The 19295-nt window shown below is 45.9% G+C and overlaps 1 protein-coding gene across 4 annotated transcripts in view; it reads right to left on the bottom strand.

Moving 5' to 3' along the window:
- TTLL1 (TTL family tubulin polyglutamylase complex subunit L1) overlaps nucleotides 1-19295 on the bottom strand; it is a 219674-nt gene that overhangs the window by 164847 nt on the left and 35532 nt on the right. For all 4 annotated transcript variants that reach the window (XM_069228307.1, XM_069228305.1, XM_069228306.1 and 1 more), the window contains exon 2: nucleotides 272-388. In XM_069228307.1, coding sequence (XP_069084408.1) covers nucleotides 272-384 — 113 coding nt within the window. In that variant the 5' untranslated portion in view covers nucleotides 385-388. The remainder of the gene's footprint in view (nucleotides 1-271; nucleotides 389-19295) is intronic.

The raw sequence follows: 19295 nt of genomic DNA, 5'->3' as shown, positions 1-19295 counted from the left end.
AAGCCTGTATAGAGATTACAACAGGGACAGAGCGCTTTGCACGCTCAACCCTAAAAAGGTGGGTAAAAAGCATTACAGAGGTGAATAAAAAATAAATACAAAGGAAGTCAATGGAATAAGTAACTTGCTTTGCAAGCCCAGAGATCAGTACACTGTTCAGGTGACATGGGATGTAGGAGGGAAAGAATGCCAGCGGTTTCACTCTGGTCTCGAAGTGGAAAAGACTACTCTCAATGGACATTTCAAGAAAACAAAAGCATTGCAAGCTTACCAGTAGAAGTTCCAGTCGTCGCTTTCTGATACTTGAATCCACCCCCGCTTCTCAAAGTTATTTATGAGCACTGACTTCTCTATGTCCGTTACCCACTTCAACTTTCCTGCCATCGTCCTAGAAAAAAACACAATTGTTCTGTTGTGATGTTGGAATTGAATGTATGCCAGGAATCACTCACATAACTTGTATCAGGAAAAGCATATCTAGCTCTTTGACACAATTTAACACCACTGCCCACCAACTTGTTTGTAGCAATCAATAAGTGAGGTGCTCGCATTTCGAGATATCTGGAATCTTTCTAGCAGGCTCCTCCGCTATGGCAGAGGAGCGTTGCCCCCCACCAGCAGCAGCAGCTGCATACCTTTTACTAAAAAACGATAATGAACTAGGTTTATTATCGTTTTTTAGTAAAAGGTGCGGGCTGTGACGAGCACTGAGGGGGGAGTGCACAGCACTTCCTCTCATTGCGCATGTATGTTTGGGTGGCTGTCCGTCCATCTTGGGCCGGCCAAACACACGTGCGCAGTAGGCTCTCTCCAGCCCGGCACTGTGTTGCTGTACTGGAGAGAGCAGGCACAGGCTCCTAATCTGCCTCGGAGTGCCCTGGCTGGGCGCTCTCAGCCAATCCTAAAGCTGCTCTGAGCCTGTGCCCGCAGCCTGCCTGCAGCAGAGGAGCGGCGTGTGGGTACAGGAGCGGTGGAGGCGATGATACAGGTACTTATTTCTTTTTTTTATGAATCCCCCCCACACGTGCCACCTCATCCCTGTTAAGCACCGCAAGCTGCTCCTGTAAATTTGTTCGACATACACTGCAGTGTACTAGGAATATTACAGTAAAAAAAGTGAAAGGTATTACTCCTTGCTCACAAAAGAAAAACATGAATTTCGTGTACAGCTTTCCCTTCTTAGGATGCCATATTTTGTTCATTTTTCAATACATTGTAGTCTAAAACCCCACAGTGGCCTTAGAGTTGAAGACAACTGCTACTAGCAGCCAGGCATAACTAATTGAAGACTTTCAGGTGAAAATGGCAGGAGGGCCAGTGTTAACATGCTTGTCTGATGTGAACTGCACAGGGACTTGCGCAATGCCCTGCTAAAAGGAGGCACACATTTTGAAGAACAGAACTGCCATTTGTTCGGTTTCCCTCAGAGCCTTCATTGAAATCTCTGGGTCTGATCAGTTAAACTTCAACATTGCTGGGCAATTTTGCTCCTCTACCACATGACATTCTACATTGGGTCAATTTACACCACCTTTGACCCTGCAGTTTTATAGACCAGTAGGTACAAAATATTCTCTTAAACTAGTCAGGCGGTGCCAATATGCATAACTCACTGGAAAAATTTGAGCAGAAGACAGATTGCGGGTCATTCCGACCCTGGCGGTCGGTGGCCGCCAGGGCCACCGACCACGGGAGCACCGCCAACAGGCTGGCGGTGCTCCTACGAGCATTCTGACCGCGGCGGTTTAGCCGCGGTCAGACGCGGAAAGCCAGCGGTCTCCCGCTGACTTTCCGCTGCTCGTAGGAATCCTCCATGGCTGCGGAGCGCGCTCCGCAGCCATGGAGGATTCCGACTCCCCCTCCCGCCATCCAGTTCCTGGCGGTTCTCCCGCCGGGAACCGGATGGCGGGAGGGGGAGTCGCGGGCCCCTGGGGGCCCCTGCCGTGCCCATGCCTATGGCATGGGCACGGCAGGGGCCCCCGTAAGAGGGCCCCTAAAAGTATTTCAGTGTCTGCAAAGCAGACACTGAAATACGCGACGGGTGCAACTGCACCTGTCGCACCTTCCCACTCCGCCGGCTCTATTACAAGCCGGCGTCATCGTGGGAAGGGAGTTTTCCCCTGGGCTGGCGGGCGGTCTTGCGAAGACCGCCCGCCAGCCCAGGGGAAAACTCGGAATACCCTCCGCGGTCTTTCGACCGCGGAGCGGTATTTCGGAGGGGGGAAGTCTGGCGGGCGGCCTCCGCCGCCCGTCAGACTCAGAATTAGGGCCATAGTGTACACAATGGGACACAAAATCATTATCAGCGTAGTTGTGAGCTAGGTACAATTTCAATCCACTTCTGCTGAAATAAGAAAGCCACGGCAGTGGGGTTGATATTAAGTGATAGGTTCAAGGTATCATGGTGGCAAATATTCAATGGGAAAGATGTGAACTTTGTTCTTCAGTCCCTTCACCTCTGAGTTAAGCTCGAGGGCCGCTGAAGGTATTGTATTTTTTTTTTTTGTAATGTCGCCTTGGAAGGAGCATGCTTTTTATATTAACAGATTCAAGTTTCAATGCCATATGCAGGGTAATAGTACACATGTAATTTTGTGCAGGCCTTTATATTATTGTTATGCTAGACCGAAGTTGTAGGCAAAGTGGTGGAAAGGTGGAGACAGAACACACCTAAGTCTCTTTTATGGAAATGCGGAGGTACGCAAAACGTAGAGCAGAGGTTTTGGCTTCCTATGCACAATGAATTTTCTCTGTAGCAAGACGACTAAGCTGAAGGTTATTTAGAGTCTGAACATATATTTATGAGAATATAAAACAGCTTGGTACATGGATTATCGATATTGCATTTTAGGCTCAGGGAATGTGAACACAGACTGGAAGCTATGTAATGTGTTTATTATGTTTTCTGTCTAATGATTTCTTTCTGTATTAGTTTGCTAGTAAGGAAAAACATTTTGTCACTTCATAAATAGACCTTCCTGAGTAATAAAGACTTATAAATCATAAGCCAAAGTTATAGGAAATCTGCCTTTTTTGCATGGTAACCCCGTATTTTTTGCCTTTTGCTGAACCCTATATTTTTGCTTGTTTTAGAATTCTGTGCACTTTATGCGCTAACCAAAAGTAAAGTGCCTGTGCTCACCCTTTAAACAAGGTCAAATTGCATGCTCCTAATTGGTATATTTAACTTACCCATAAATCCGAAGTATAAGATACAAGGTGTACCCATGGCCTCAAAGTTAAATGCCACTAGTTGAATGCAGCACCTATTGTGCCATCCACTACAGTGGCAATTAAGACATGGCTTCAAGCCTGCAAGTGTAGCCTGACTGTACTATTGTAAACCCTGCAATTTGACCTGATAAAATAAACCCTGACAGGTCAAAACATCCATGTTGAAAATGAATAAGTCACCCCTAATATAGTTCTTAATGCCCTCAAGACAGGGTGCATGGTATTTAAAAGTAGGACTTGTACAAATGTAATGCTAATGGGTCCTTACAGTGACTAGCACTCACAAGCTATTTTCACTGTGGAAGGCATAGCTGTCCTATGTAGAAAACCAGAGTAACAATTAAAAATCCAAATACTGTATCTCCTGAATGGGACTACCTAGAAAAATAATTAGGCACCTATGTTAATCATTATTAAAATTCCAATTCAATTGTGAAATCCGATTTTTAATAAATAGTAAGGAAAACAAACGTTTAGAAAGTTACCTTTTCTTTGCGTGAAGATCCTGGGGGCAAAATTTGTATTGATGTGCTCTCCCATTTCTGCCAGCCAATAATTAGTAGTTGAGTAGGTATGAAAACTGCTCCCAGAGCAGACAGCAAAGGGCTGGGTATGGGGAGGTGTTGTTGTTTGCTTGAGAAGATAACCGGTGGGGTTGGGCCAAGGAACTGGATTAACTTCAAAGGGGAAGTGTCAAAGTGTCTCCTGTGTCACAGGCAAATGTTGGTTGACACCCAGGCAGGGCACTTCCTTAGCGCCCCTTGTTTCCCCCCTTCCATCTATCCCCCCCCACTCCCCAGCCAGGCTCCAAACAAAGTGGGGCCCTTTTTGACAATACAGTGTCAAATCTTGATGAGTGCCAAATTCTTCTTGACAGGTCTGATGGGGTTTACATAAAACACTTGGGGGCACACATGAAAGGAAAGGAAATAGGATTCCAAAACAATTCTTGCGTATACACTCTCTAGTTTCTGGAAAATCATGTTTTGTTCTACCAGACGCCTGTCTCTTGAGGGTACAGTGACTGCTCCAAACTGGACTTTCCAATTATATGTGGGAGGACGCTAGGATTACAATAGTGCGGTTCCTACATACTCCCCAGCCCTTAGAGCCAAAGTTTTGTGTGGCCAAAGGCTTTCACCTTATTAAAAGTGCCCAAGGTGGGTAAGGTTGATTCCCAGGAACTTTTACCCATTGGTCAGGGTGTGCCCTGGGATCATACATAATGCAAAAGCCAGGCATAATTTTGGCATCTCCAGGCATTCACTCTAGAAGACTCCTCGACCTGATGAAGAACAAAAGCGGACTGGACCGTCTGTATGTGATCCGAGAGGAGCCCTTAAGGACTGGACCTGCTCCCTCTTATACCCAGGACAAAGAAATGGATTCCAATAAGTCAGCTAGCTTACCTCTTGTGTGGCTACAGGAATACAACAAGCTACAAGAAGACTTTCCTGTAACTGTCTACTTAACCTGTGACAACTGGATCTGGACAGCAGCTTACTGTTGGCCTCTGTCTGACACTATGCACATCTCTAAGTGGCTCTCCTGATGTCCATTGGGGCTTTAGAAGTTTACTCCTATGGTGTGTTGAGATTTAAAAGACTTTAGTCAGAAGGTAAAATCTTAGAACAGGACAAATTGTGCCTAGGTTCCAGTTTACTGCGGTCACTAACTACCACTGGTACTTTATGCGTTTTGGTGCTATTCCTACTTACAATTTTAAAAAAGATCATATCCCCCTGTCCCCTTATTGGATGTATGTAATTTTGCTTATTACATTTTAAGGTTTGGGATCTTTATTTTTGCATTTTACCTTTATTACTGTTTTGGTACTGCACAATATTTACCCATTACCCTAAGATAATTCGGTCTGCTCTGTGCCACAGCTACACAGGGGTTTGAGATCCGGTTAATTTAGCGGCTTTATGGTTTCACCATGACAAGGACTGTTATTATTTCTTGAAGTGGGTAGTGACCTCCCAAATAATAATCCAACTTCCCATAAAGTGCTTATGTTCTGAAGCCTACCTGGCCATCCCAAAGATCCTCAATAGGTTGTCACTCCCAAGAGCCACAATTTGTAAAATAGGTTGACCCCCCCCCCTAAGGTTGACACAGACTATGGCCTATAGGTCACGATTCAGAAAGTTCTTAAAACTGTACAATAAATGGAGATGTCCAGCAGGCATAAATAATATGCCTCCTTTTAGGTAGATCAGTTAGACACTTTTGTCTTCAAAGCTTAACTAATTATAAACAGTAGTCCCAGACTGATGGGAAACTATAAAATCAAAGATTGACAGCCGCAGCCAGATCATGGAATGTGCACCTGGCACTAACTGGGATCCTTAGGGCCCATGGAGACAAGCAGCTTGCAAAGACTCATAGGGTCTAATGTTGAGTACCCCACAGAAGTTTTTAATTCATGGATGACCACTAATGTGACTAACAGACAGACTACTCCGTTGGAACAACACATGCCAAACAAATTACTGTAAAAGACTATTTAGCAAATGTTATATCACATGCCTCTCAAAGCTGAGGACAAAACATCATTTTGTTAATCTTACCTTAACCCTTTCAATCTGGACATGTATAATATGTGCCTGGCCAGATCTGCTCATGAAATTCTGAAGTCTCAACTTGGGCAAACATAGTTCTCAGACATTTTTATGAGGAACTTCAGACGAGTGTAGTCTATGGTAATCTCTATAGCACTGTCTATGTTTGACAATTCAGGTCTTGGGTTTTTAAGAAGAATCCTCTTTTCCATGCCTTATTTTTCTTAATTAATAGTCCTGCTACCTTTCTCTTCTTAATCTGTATCTTTTGATCGTAGCCCTTTTCTTCTCTTTAATTGTACCTCAATCTTGTTCCCGATTCCATGCCATTCTTATTTCTGAGGGCCGCCTCTTGGATGTTGTTTAGTTCTGAGAATATCAGAACTATCACCTCTTGAATTTTCAGAATATGTTTTTAAGTGCTGACCACATCATTAAAGCTGTAAGGAACAGCTGTAGTGACTAGCTGGACAGAAGTACATTTGGTCACCTAATGAGTTCTACAACTTCTTAATACGTAATCCTCACAGGCATCGCCCTGTTGGGTAGAGTAGCATTTCTTTCTCCCTTTTTGTCTGTTCCTGTCCCTTAATTTTAAGAGCCCATTCTGAGTCCACTTTATGTAATGTTTGCAGCGTTGGCGTCTGGTCTCTAAATTGTCTCCCTTTTTCTTTGGTAGTACAGCCATGGAACATCACTAGGGGGAGCTTTGTTTCTAGTATGCCTGCCTATTGGTAGGTACATCACCAGAATTTTATGGTGTGCCTTTGTTGCTGTGTAGGGTATACTGAGCCCACTGGATGAATTATGTATGCTAACCAAAAACTAATCACTTTTAGGGGTTGACATGTCCATGACTATATTTACTTTTTGAGGGTTGATGGTGAAACAAGTTGAATATATGGCCACAGTTTTCTCTATATTACTGTCAACTCTTCCAGTATGTGCTTTGTAGTCTGCTGTTTACAGGATTAAGACCTTATCCACAGTGCAATTATAGCAAACATGAACTAGGTCTGTCCTCCTTATCTCAGTGCACCAATTCTAGTTTGTGAAGGTCCATCAGGTAAACCACCTGGAAATTAGCTGGTCAATGAGAGCTGTTTCTCAGTATCAATATGTGGAATATACTGCAGAGTATTATTTGGCATATATTGTAACAGACCTATTTGACTACTAGCCACATTAATGCCTGATGTGACCACTCACTGTCTTCTCCCCATGTGCCATAGGATGGGAAGTTACAGCCGCCTGCATGTTCTTGGGGTTCATGAGTACAGCAGCCATGGTGGAACGCAAATAAACTTGGACTTCTTTTTTAATCAGTTGAGCTTAACTTTCTTTTGCAGACACTGGGACACCTATTCTAGAGATTGGTTTTGCGGTCTCCATTTTTCATAGCGCACGTCAGGGGCCACTGCAAATACTATCTTGAACAAGTACTGAACTTATGTCTGACACTCAATATTTATGTGGACTGACCAATCAGCCATGTAAGCTAGTTGGTACAAGCCTCTGGAATAATTCATAAAGGTCTCTGTTGTCATTCATCAAACTCTCAGTTTGTTAATGCTGACACGTTCAACAGTGACACACTACAATTTAATCCACTGACTGCACGTTTAGTACTATACAAAGCCAAATAACCATATCAATCCATTAATGCTATTCATTTTTAGTCAGTCATAATTGTTTATTTAGGTATAAACTTTAACAACACAGCTCATAAAAAATCACTAAAAGATTCAATCCATTTATAATAATAATAATAACCAATCATTAGTCCAATCAAAACTTGTATTCATTCTTTATTTTCCCAGATCAATGTAAAGTGTAAAAAGGCTATCCCTCAATTTTGATATCCTAATGCCACTAGTATGAGCTTTACATACTTACCCCGGGACACTTTATAAAACTTGCAAAAAAGAGAAAGTGCACATAAGATTGAGTCAAGTCGAACTTCAATCACAAAGGCAAAGTATAAACATTTTTGTCAGCAACCTCACCCTTAGGAAGGAAACCAAACCTGCATTGAACCAACAGGATAGGCACCAATTATAAATAGTGTTCCATACCATAACACGTTCTAAGAAGCAAACTGGCATTCATAGATGGTAGTCTGCATAACTCAGCTACCTGTAGTTCCTGAAAACAAAATGAAATAATGTGACTATTTCCCTTTATAGTAAGACGGGATCTTGTGAGGATGTCTGAAAAACTCCCTACGCCTCATTTACTCCTATTCCTTTGCATTTGGGATATGTTTGAACCATGTTTTCTGTTTCCCTGTGTCATGCTTTCCTTTGAAACAATTCTAACCATTTGAGGGTGAGCCTATCTGGGAGACAAGGGAACCAAGCGTTCCTCCAAAAACAAACAATTTTAAACTATCTCTTAGCTTACTATTTAGTACAACAAAACAGACAACATTACAGATGAACACAATCATCCACAGGGGAGGTTGTTAGGCAACACGAGCAGTATGATGAGGAAGAGTACTAGTAATTTCTCCTAATGTGAATACCTTTTCTCTCTTCCAAGTGAGAGTGCTTATAATTTGAAGATCTACTAAAGTCTTTGGATACAGCCAGTCAAGACAACTAAATAGCTACAACTTCCCGAGCAGATGCCGGGAAACTTCTGATATAATTTACAACACATTTTCTTAATGGTGTGGCTGTCTGCAGTAAACTGGTCCCAAACTGCTTGGGAAAGGCTATTTCAGAAGTCTTCAATAGACGGTGCTGAATGAAGGCTTGAGGGGATGTCTAACACGATAACAATACCCATGTCCAAAAAGAAAACACCACATTTCTCGACCTAGAGTTCATTGTTTCTGTTGTACTATGGCTCAGCGAACCCCAAGTGTGCACCCTTAAAAGGTCATCACATTACCCAAAATCTTTCTGAAGAGTTTCCAAGGTTCCCTTGAAGCACCAAAAGTCACAAAGAGGGCATTGCATACAATAAATCAGCCAATCATTTTAATAAAACCCACACCTATTGTATTGTGACAAGTGTATAGCGCTTACTAGCTTGATGTGGGGCGATGAAGCGCTTTACTACTTGGGTAGCTCGCTATACTGTTGGCTGCATTGCTTGCAAGATACTGTCTTTCCTTGTATCCCATGCTGCAAGTATTTGTGTGATAATCACAGAGGAGCGTTTTCATGTTGTACGGCGCAGCGCATTGCAGTGTGATGGATGAAGGCATGCAAGAGTTTATGGTTTTCATTAAGTTGGCAGGTTTGATGAGTTCCGCAGATCCCTTTATGGTATTTCCTATGAATCATAGTCCACTAAGCAGGGCTGTCCATTCTGATATGTTTTATGTGTATAATCCTCAGCAGAAATAGGATGAAGAGAGAGGTGATCAGAAGATACACTACTCAATACAATTTATTTATAAAGGCATAAAGACCAACACCCCTTATTATCTTACAGACAAGCACACTATCAGACTGCAGACTAAAAAGTGTAAAACATAACAAGCACTGGCAAAGCCAGTAGCTCTCGCTTATGCATGACCACAATTGCAGTCCCAAACCACTGCTCAATTACTGACACTTCAAAGGAGGTAGCAACTGTTTCGCAAAGGGCACTCTCCTCTTTGTGAATAGTGTCAGGTGACCTCTGCAGAAGTAAGCAGTGGCACAGGGGATTTGTATGTAAATGTGACTGAGGAGGAAGTCCAGGTGTCTTGAGCATTCTCGAGGCACTATGAACCCACAAAGAATGAAGGCAACAGAAGAACCCAAATGTGCATCACTAGGCAACAAATATGCTAATAATAAGTTATTAAACAGTACAAACATCAAAAATGTTCCCGCCCAGAAATCGCCCCCCCAACAGTATCATGTATGCCTATGTAAATCTTTCTAACTAAACAACGTAGCACAGTTTCCAAATTAGAATAAACAAATATCACAATAATATAACAATTTCCTTTACATATTGATCACAGTTTATTTTTCCTAACACAGAAATGGGAATCTCCACCTCCCCCCCCCTCCCCTTCCTCCTAGCCCCCCTGAAGTCGAGAAAGCTCTAGGGCGTGACCATAGCCCAACAAGATCCCCCTCCTTTTCAGTCTTAACAATAGGATGAAGGCTGCTTAGTAGGTCAGTTTCCACACTGCTCTGAACTATCTGTTCATGTCTACTATGCATGTGCCCATGCATTCTCATTGAAGCCACAATGCCACCATCAGTAGAGCAGTGGCAGTGTACACATTATATATCAATGAAAGGAGTCAATAGTCAAATCTGTTTCAGGGCTCCAATCCATTGGGCTACTGCCATGCTAGCAGCACAGCTACAGATTCATCCTCTCACTTCTCAGGTGAGAACGCAAGGCTCTCCATTGAAGATGACATCTCCTCATGCCGCATGGTACATCCTCCTACACCAGAATGTGCTGGTCCTGAACGTGCTTATACCGCCCAAGTCGGACAAGCCATGCAGTGATCCATCACGTGTTCCTGACCTCAGAGAGTCCAAAGGGCCCCTTATTTTCCTCCAGATGTGGCATGGGCACCTTATCCCAGAGTTCAAGCCATATCCAAACCTCTTCCAGTTTATCAAAGAAGTGAGTCTTTCGATTGGCAATCACACGTAGTCTGGCCAGATACAGTAGCATATATCAAAGATTCAATGCTTTGACTTTTTCCTTGCCCTCTAGGTATGACTTCCTCTGGGTCTGTACCTTATGAGTAGAGTCCAGATAAATGGCAATGGTGTGATTTTCATAGTGCAGCCCTCCAGCCTCTTTGGCTCCTTTCAGGATGCAGTTTTTCTTTATAATAGAAGATGAGGGCAATGATTGGCAAAGAGGAATGCATTGGGGGTGTGGTGGGATGGTATGCCAGTGCCCAATGCGTGCACTCCACAGAAAACAACGTAGGCTGATCCTGCGGTCTCAGCTTCTGACAGATCCAATAATCCAGGAAGTGTTTGGCAGATGAGGTCTCTGTCTGGAAACTCCAGCATGCAAATGTTATTAAACCTTGAGCGCCCTTCCGCATCTTCAGCCCTGGTTTCAAACGCTTTTGTCATTGTATACAATTTTGCCATGAGCTCCTGCAGCGTTGTGACCTCATTCTGGAGTTCTGTATTGGATTCCTCTGCTTCACTTACTTTTTCCGTCAGTCTCCAGAGGGCTGCCCAGAGCAGGCTGATGTCCACAGCCACTGCCTTCTATTTTTGCCCTATGGGGCCATCCTCGGACTCTGTATGGCGACCAACAGATCTGTTCTCGTTGGCTCGTCCTGCAGTAGGCTGCCCCACAGTCTGGCATGGGTCCATCCTGTCTCATAGTTCCTGACGAGGGTGCTGGGGCAAACATGTACTGCATGATAGTGTTGCCCTGTTGGGGCCCAGGCACATAACTTTACCCATGGTCCCTCAAAAAGCAGCTGTCACCCAGGAGTGAATAGGACCACCACATCAGTGGCCACACCCTTGGGCGTGAGACCAGACCCCCTACCCTCCCCCAGGTGTGACACCAACAGCAGTCTTGTTAAGGAAGAAGAGTACAACAGGGCCCTCCACGCAAACCAGGGTAATTCCTGCCCGCTCTAACTGCGACAATGGCAGAATTAAGCCAAGCATGCAGTCTGCAGTTATTAGCAAAGACACAAGTAAGGTTCCAGGAGCCTCCTCTTGGTGCACAGCCTCCCAGAAATCAAGACTCACTGGGGCAAGCAGCAGCAGGCAGATGAGCCCCAATCTAGGGTAGCCAAATTAGAGCACACCACAGACACCAAGGATGAAGTCCACATTCTCCCAAACAGTAGTCTAGCAGCACACATGTCCTCTCAGGGAAAGTGCCTCCACAGGCCTCGACACCACTCTCAGCTTAGGCCATGTACTGCATGATAGTGTTGCAGGATTATGCAGGATAACAAGGGAAGTTGGAGCTCCTCAGGAAGATGTCCTGGCCACCATCTTGCTTGGCCATGCACCCCATTTCACATCTTACTTAACTAAGACTTCAATACTTTCTATGATGGTACCCCTCAGTTTTGACACTGCTTACCCCTATAACATTTTTCACCTTCTTATTAACTTCTCCAGTCATGGTTCACCCAGGCTATCTACTCGTCCTCTTCCCTTAACAATTCGCTTAACACTTATTGATCCCACCAAGCATCTACTTGTTATTTTATATCCTATTAGTTTTTTTATTAAGATTTTTGTTTTGTTTTATTGACTTTTTTAAATCCAACACAATTATGAAACATTTTGGTATTGCTTAAAGCAGAAAGAAAATAAGGAACTATTCCTGCCATCTCTGTACACTTGACATGTGAGGTCATCATAATCATAATCGTACTGAACATAACATCCTAGTTTATAAAGCGATAGACTACCTACTGTGAACTGTGCTTGTATTATCCTAATGTGCTCCTGTACAGTTGAGCAGGATCTGGTCTTACTATCTCTTGTATTGTTCCAGTCTCGTCCATTGTGCTCTGAAGTATCTCCCCATCCCTCCCTTCAAATTTCACCGTTAATGTATTCCACATTTGGAGATCTTCAGCTGCCTTATCATCTCGTCTACATTTTCTTAGACTAATTTCTGCCACCACCATCCATTCTGCAACATCCCTTTTCTATCTATCCATACTTGGACATAGTGGGCCCATGTAATGGCCACCCTTTGTTTTACCAGAAATAGTACCAGTTGACTGAAATTGTGCGTCATCTTCCTACCCTTACGTGGCTTAATGTTTCCCAGTAAGTATACCAGAGGTTCTCGTGGAATCATTATGTTACAGTGTTCATACATGTGAAGTAGCACTGTGTCCCAGAACGCTGACACCAGTGGGTTCCGGACAACGGTGACAACTGTCATTCCTGTCAGGGTCAAGTCTGTGTAGAAGTGTCGGGATAATATATGTGTGATGTAAATAGTTAAAGTGCACAAGTTTAAATTGTGCACTACAGGATACCGTGAGAATCAAGGAGCACACCCTCAGCCAATGTGTGTCCTCTATTGGTATCCCCAGTTCTTCCCAGGTAGCTCTGGCCGGAAACTGCAATACTAGCTTATGTTAGGAAATTACTCTCTCCCACTGCAAATGTTTCCTGTGCCGTTTCAAAGGTGATAAACATCTTATTTGAGTATAAACTTCTCAGGGACTCACAGTCCCCTTCCTTCCATGTCACAACATTTACAGTATCAGCCAGGTGTAAAAAGGCTGTAAGGTCCCAAAAGCTAAATTCCCGGGCAAATGGTGCCCTCCATAACACTACTTTCACTGCCTTTCCCATAGTGATGCCAGTCTGGTTGAGTCCCTTCCGCCAGAGTGAAGTAGGTGAAGGAGTGTTGTTTGCTGCGCTGCATCCCCCAGCAGGACTTTCTCCCCCTCCGCAAGCCAGTGGGTCGCGTGCTGCAGCTGAGATGCATGATAGTATAATTCCATATTTGGAACAGCAAGGCCTCCCTCCACCGTGGGCAGGTAATCTCTGGCTACTCTGCTTCGGACTCCTGCCCAGATGAGTGTTGTGAGAAGTGAGTGCAGACGTCTGAAAGTTGCCTGTGGTATACAGTCAAAGGTATGTTGTAGGGTATACAGGCATTGTGGTAGGAAGACCATTTTCACCACTGCAACGCACCCCATCACAGATAGCGGAAGGGAAGTCCAAAATTGCAAGGACGCCTGAAGACCCTCCTTTTTTCTATCTATGCTGTTTTGTTTTCTTTTTCACGGTGTAGGAGTAATCAGTATTCCGAAGAACCAAAACTGTTCAGTCTCCCATTTTAATGGCAATGGTGGTAATGCAGTAATTTCCTTTCCCGCCAGTCACCCCAGTGGAAATAACAGAGATTTACATGGATTAAGCCTCAGCCCAGTAAGGTCTCTAAAGGTGTTGAGGTATCACAACAGTAGGGGCAGTCTCTTAGGGCAGTAAGACAGAATAATGTATCATCAACGTAGAGTGACATTAAATGTGTTTTATCTCCCACCTGTATACCACACTCTGCCATTTCATGTCTGATCTGTATCGCCAGGGGTTCTAATGCTATCACGAATAGCAGTGGGGTGGGGGCAACCCTGTCGCGTCCCCCTAGCCACCTGCCATGGGGTTGAACGTAATTGACCAAGGCGCACTCTAGCCATGGGCTCAGTGTACAACAACCTTATCCATGCCCTGAACTGTTGTCTGAATCCCATCGCTTGTAGCACGGTCATTAAGTACTGCCAGTCCACAGTGTTGAAGGCCTTGGCTATATCCACCAACACCACCGCCAGCTCCTTCTGCCTTCACTCCACCTCATGCATTACATGCATCAGTCTCCATAAATTCATAGTTGTGTTTCGCCCTGGGATGAACCCGCACCGATTAGAGTGTACCAGGTGGGTGATCACTGCCCTCAGATGAAGGGCAAGAACCTTACATAGTACTCTGGTGTCCTTATTTGTGATTGTAAGTGGACGGTAGCACGAAGGGTCTGACAGCTCAGAACCTGGCATTAGTGTCATGGTGATGCATCCCTCTCTCATAGTGGAAAGTAGTACTCCCCTCTCCTTTGCTTCAAGATTTACCTCTAGGAGGTGTTGTGCGATGTCTGATGTATAAGCCAGATAAAATTCCGCTGGAAAGCCATCGCTGCCCACAGTTTTGCATCCAAGGAGGCAGGACAATGCGTGTCTCATCTCCTCAATAGTAAGATCAGTGTTTAACTCTTGTGCTGTCAATTCCTCCACTCGATGAAGTGGTATACCCACCAGATAAGCCAAAATCCGCTGCCCATCCAGGACACACGAATTGGTATGTACCAACTTGAGGTGGTGCCTGAGCGTGTTCATGCCGAAGTCTTAAGGTGTAATATAAGGGATTGCGGTGTTCTGCGCACACTGCACGTAAGGCCCACACATCGACCTCTCAAAAAAGCCTTTATCACCTTCCACTCTGTGGCGCGGCTCCGCACGGACATCCAATGAATCTCAAAGTATTCCATTAATGCCTCTGCAAGCTTTCCTTACCTACACTGTCCTGTAGTATCTCTGATGGGAATCGCCATGTACAGAATGATCGTTGACCATGACACCATTCAAGTGTACATGCAACCGGGGCATGGCCCAATAAGTAGTGTAATAAGTGAGTTGTCTCTGTAACCCTGAGAGCCCAATGTTTAGTCATTAGGATACGATCTAGCCAATGTGCTATATGTTGGAGAGTAACAGGTGTATTCTCGCTTATTTGGGTGTGTCTCTCTCCATATGTCACACAGTCCCAAATGTGTCATAGCCCCCCACCCCCCGGCAACTGTGCTGTCATTTTTGGTTTGGTATTCTGGCGTGCAGGATGGCGGTCTAACTCGCCATCATCTATGCAATTAAAATCACCCATCGAAAACAGTCCAGTACCAGCTGCTGAGGATACCACATCTCTGATCCCGTCAAAGAAGGAGTCGTTATCTATGTTCGGGCCATCTGAATTTCACAAACGTCACCTCTGTACCATATAATCTGCCCTTCAGAACTATGTATCATCCCTCTATATCGACCTCCATATACATAATCGCAAACAGAACACACAGAGCAAACCATATCTTGACCCCCCCTAGAATAGGCGGAGTCATTAGCAAAATACACATGACCCCTCCATTTTTTCACCAACTTTCCAGCCTCGTCTTCTGTAAGTTACATTTTCTGAATGCTGGCAACACTCACACCAGGCCATTTAAGCAGGGATAATACTCTATATCTTTTTTGTGATGTGCCTCACACATTCCAGGACAGGATTTAAACTTGATCATGTTTGTCATAGGTAGTTCCCCACGGTCGCTTCTCTCCCCTAGACCTCTGCAAACGGGCAAACGGGCAGTGGATGCAACACTTGAACTATTTAGTGTAGTCGTATATTAGTACATTTTACCTGGTCCCAGTGCAAGCAATATCTTAATGTCATCCAAGTGTGAGAGACCAACAATAGGCACTCTCTGAGTCTCAGTTTCCAGGCACTATGTCATCTGAGCCCCCCAGCGAAAGCTAACTCCTCTCCTGTGTCGGAGTTCACATTGTCAGGTAGCTCTGACATAGTGTCATCTTTGTGTATGACCACTCGAACTGAGCCTCCCAGCTCCACCTGTATGTTTTTGGTCATGCAATTCCATTTTGCTCCCTTCCATTTTCCTCTAGTACGGAAATCTACAACCTCTGCAAGTGGGTGTCTCTGCGAGGCCGCTGTCATATCCAGCCAGGACCACACATCTGCAAGATTTTCGAAGCTGTGAGTTTTTCAAAGAAATTTGTCTTCCCTGCATCAATAACTTTAAATGTGGCGGGATATCACATGTTTTGGAGCCCCATGGATCGTATGCCCTTCTTAAATTCCGTGAACATTTTGCGACATTCCTGCACGTGTAGTCTGGGTATATTGCAATATTGCGCCCCTTGTACTGTGGCATCGTCATTTCTTCGGCTGCCCTCAGTATTTCATCTCTATCCCTATAGTTCATCAAACGTGCTATTTTACGCCTTGGAAGGGCTCCCCATTGGGGTCATGGGTGTCAGTGCCCTGTGTGGAAGTTTGATGACAAAGGGGGTCATTACAACATTGGCGGTAAAAGGTGCTTACCGCCGTGCCGAAGACCGCCAATACACCGCCGCGGGAGACGGCCACAGCTATTATGACACACATCACGGAATCCGCCGAAATTCAGACACCCACACAAGTCCGCCACACCAAAGGTCAGCGATAAATATGCGGAAACAAATCCTCCACCTCCACGCCAACAGAAACACGCCCATGCTATTACGACCCACGAATCCACGCGGCGGTCTTTCCATTGGCGGTACACACCGCCGCGCTCAAAATACACACACCTCTCCAAAACACCGCCACATAGGACAATTCAAAATACACACACCTGATACACATACAAACACCACTCCCACACATCCAATACAATATAAAACACACACTCACATCACCCACAAACCCCTATGACCACAAATTAGAGACGAAGGCCAGAGAGAGACAGCACAGAATAGATAACACCATCACACAGAGGCACACTACACCATCACCCACACAACATCCACGCACAAAACACCACTACACCCACCACACTCATCAACACATACACCACCCCACACATCACACACACCACCCCATGTCACGCCAAAGACACCCCCGCTTCTCCGAGGAGGAGCTCAGGGTCATGGTGGAGGAAATCATCAGGGTAGAGCCACAGCTATTTGGCGCACAGGTACAGTACACATCCATAGCCAGGAAAATGGAGCTATGGCAAAGAATAGTCAACAGGGTCAACGCTGTGGGACAGCACCCAAGAAATAGGGAGGACATCAGGAAGAGGTGGAACGACCTACGGGGGAAGGTGCGTTCAACAGTATCCAGGCACCACATCGCGGTACAGCGGACTGGCGGTGGACCCCCACCTCCTCCCCCACAACTAACAACATGGGAGGAGCAAGTCTTGTCCATCTTGCATCCTGAGGGCCTCGGAGGAGTCGTCGGAGGAACGGACACTGGTAAGTCTAATCTTCACTATCATATCCCCCACCCTACCTGCATGCTATCACACACCCCAACCCTCACACCCTCCCCTATCACCCTAACTCACTAATCTACCCATAACACCAACCACCCATCCCAACCCCAAGACCTGCATGACACAACTAAGCATGGACACCCATCACTAAAGCATGCCCACTGCACAGACCCACAACACCCCCCAACCATCACCACACAAGCCCCTACACAGGAATGCCTGCACTGGGGTTCACGCACACCCATCCATAGCACACCATGAAACACACACATGCAATAATCATGTTCTCATACCCCTGCAGGAACCCGAAGGACCGTCACCACACCAGAGGGTCCAAACAACACCACTCCACCCCCAGAAGAGGCCCACAGTGACGACAGCAGCTCTGACCTACTGGATCTTGATGACCAGCCCGGACCATCGTGGGCCTCAGGACAGTCGGTTCCCCTTGCCCAGCCACAGCCCAACACCGAACTGCCACCCTCTGGGAACACCAGCACAGCACCCACCCAGCGGACCCATACCTCCCTACCCAGTACAGGTCAATCAGCGGTGTGTCCACCACTACAGGGCACCCAGGCTAACCCACCACCCCAACAACAACAGGGACCTGGGGGCAGTGGTAGTGGGCACACGGTCCAGGGGACGGAGGCACAGGAACACAGGGGAACTGGGAGGGCTGATGTGCGACAGAGGGAGGACAGGCCAAGGGAACCCACTCTCCACGAGGCCCTATCCTCCAACATGGGAGCATACCACCACTCCCAGGAGACGATGGCAACGGTCCTGGACAAGTTGCAGGAGACCCTGCGCCTGCAGGAGGAGCAGTATTTGGGGTTCAGGGAGGAGCTCAGGACCATCGGCTCCGCCCTGGGCACCATCGTAGGGGTGCTGACGGACATTCAAAAGACGTTGAGGGACACCGTGGCACTACAAGGGGCCCCTGACACTAGCCAGGACGACGAACTGCCCACCACCTCCGCCGGCGCTAGTGGACAGGAGGCCCGGCCACAGGACCACCACACCAGCACCCCACCCCCTGCAGACGGACAACCACCACGCAAGCGGGCCCTGAGATCCAGGAACAGGACACAGCAAGATGGCAAGACCCCCGCCAGGAAATAAGACTACCTTGATTGTCCCCCCACTGTCCCACTTTGTTACCCTGTCCAGATTGGAACTGCCCCAGCTCCACTTCCAATGGCCAGATGTGCAATGTACCTGTGAGACTAATAGACTGGACTCTGCCATGGACATTATTCCACCATGACCTCTCCCCATTTCCCCTACATTTTTATGCACTTCAATAAACACCCTTGAAACCTCAATAATATTGGAGTCAGTCAATGATTGTGAACTTTGTATTGTCAATTACAGTGTTAAAAAAGGTTAGCCATTGGAAGGTCAACATACCTATGTCACACATCACAAGCCTTTCAAGGGTGCAAGCTGTTGACACGTAGGTCAACACATTAGTGAAACTGAAATGGAAGGGGACAACTCAGTTAACAAATAGGGAGTGAAATGTAGGTACAGGATAGAGGTAGACGTGTGAGATGTAATATAATGTGAAACATGAAATTGTACTCACCTGTGTCTCATTGAAAATATTGCTGTATGACTGACTCCCTGTTGTCGTTTTTATCTTCATCAGCTTCATCCTCATCACCGTCCACAGGCTCCCCAGGCTCCCCCGCTGCAACAACACCGTCATCTGGATCATCCTAATGCAGAAAAGGCACCTGGCGTCGCAATGCCAAGTTATGGAGCATGGAGCAGGCGATGATGATGTCGCACACCTTCTTCGGTGAGTAGAATAGGGACCCACCTGTCATATCGAGGCACCTGAACCTGGCCTTCAGGAGGCCGAAGGTCCGCTCGATCACTCTCCTAGTCCGCCCATGGGCCTCATTGTACAGTTCCTCTGCCCTGGTCCTGGGATTCCTCACTGGGGTCAGTAGCCAGGACAGG

Source organism: Pleurodeles waltl, chromosome 4_1 (assembly GCF_031143425.1).
Source record: "Pleurodeles waltl isolate 20211129_DDA chromosome 4_1, aPleWal1.hap1.20221129, whole genome shotgun sequence".
Classification (NCBI taxonomy): domain Eukaryota; kingdom Metazoa; phylum Chordata; class Amphibia; order Caudata; family Salamandridae; genus Pleurodeles; species Pleurodeles waltl.
The sequence above is the reverse complement of the archived record's forward strand: the minus strand, read 5'-3'. Positions and strand labels throughout refer to the sequence as shown.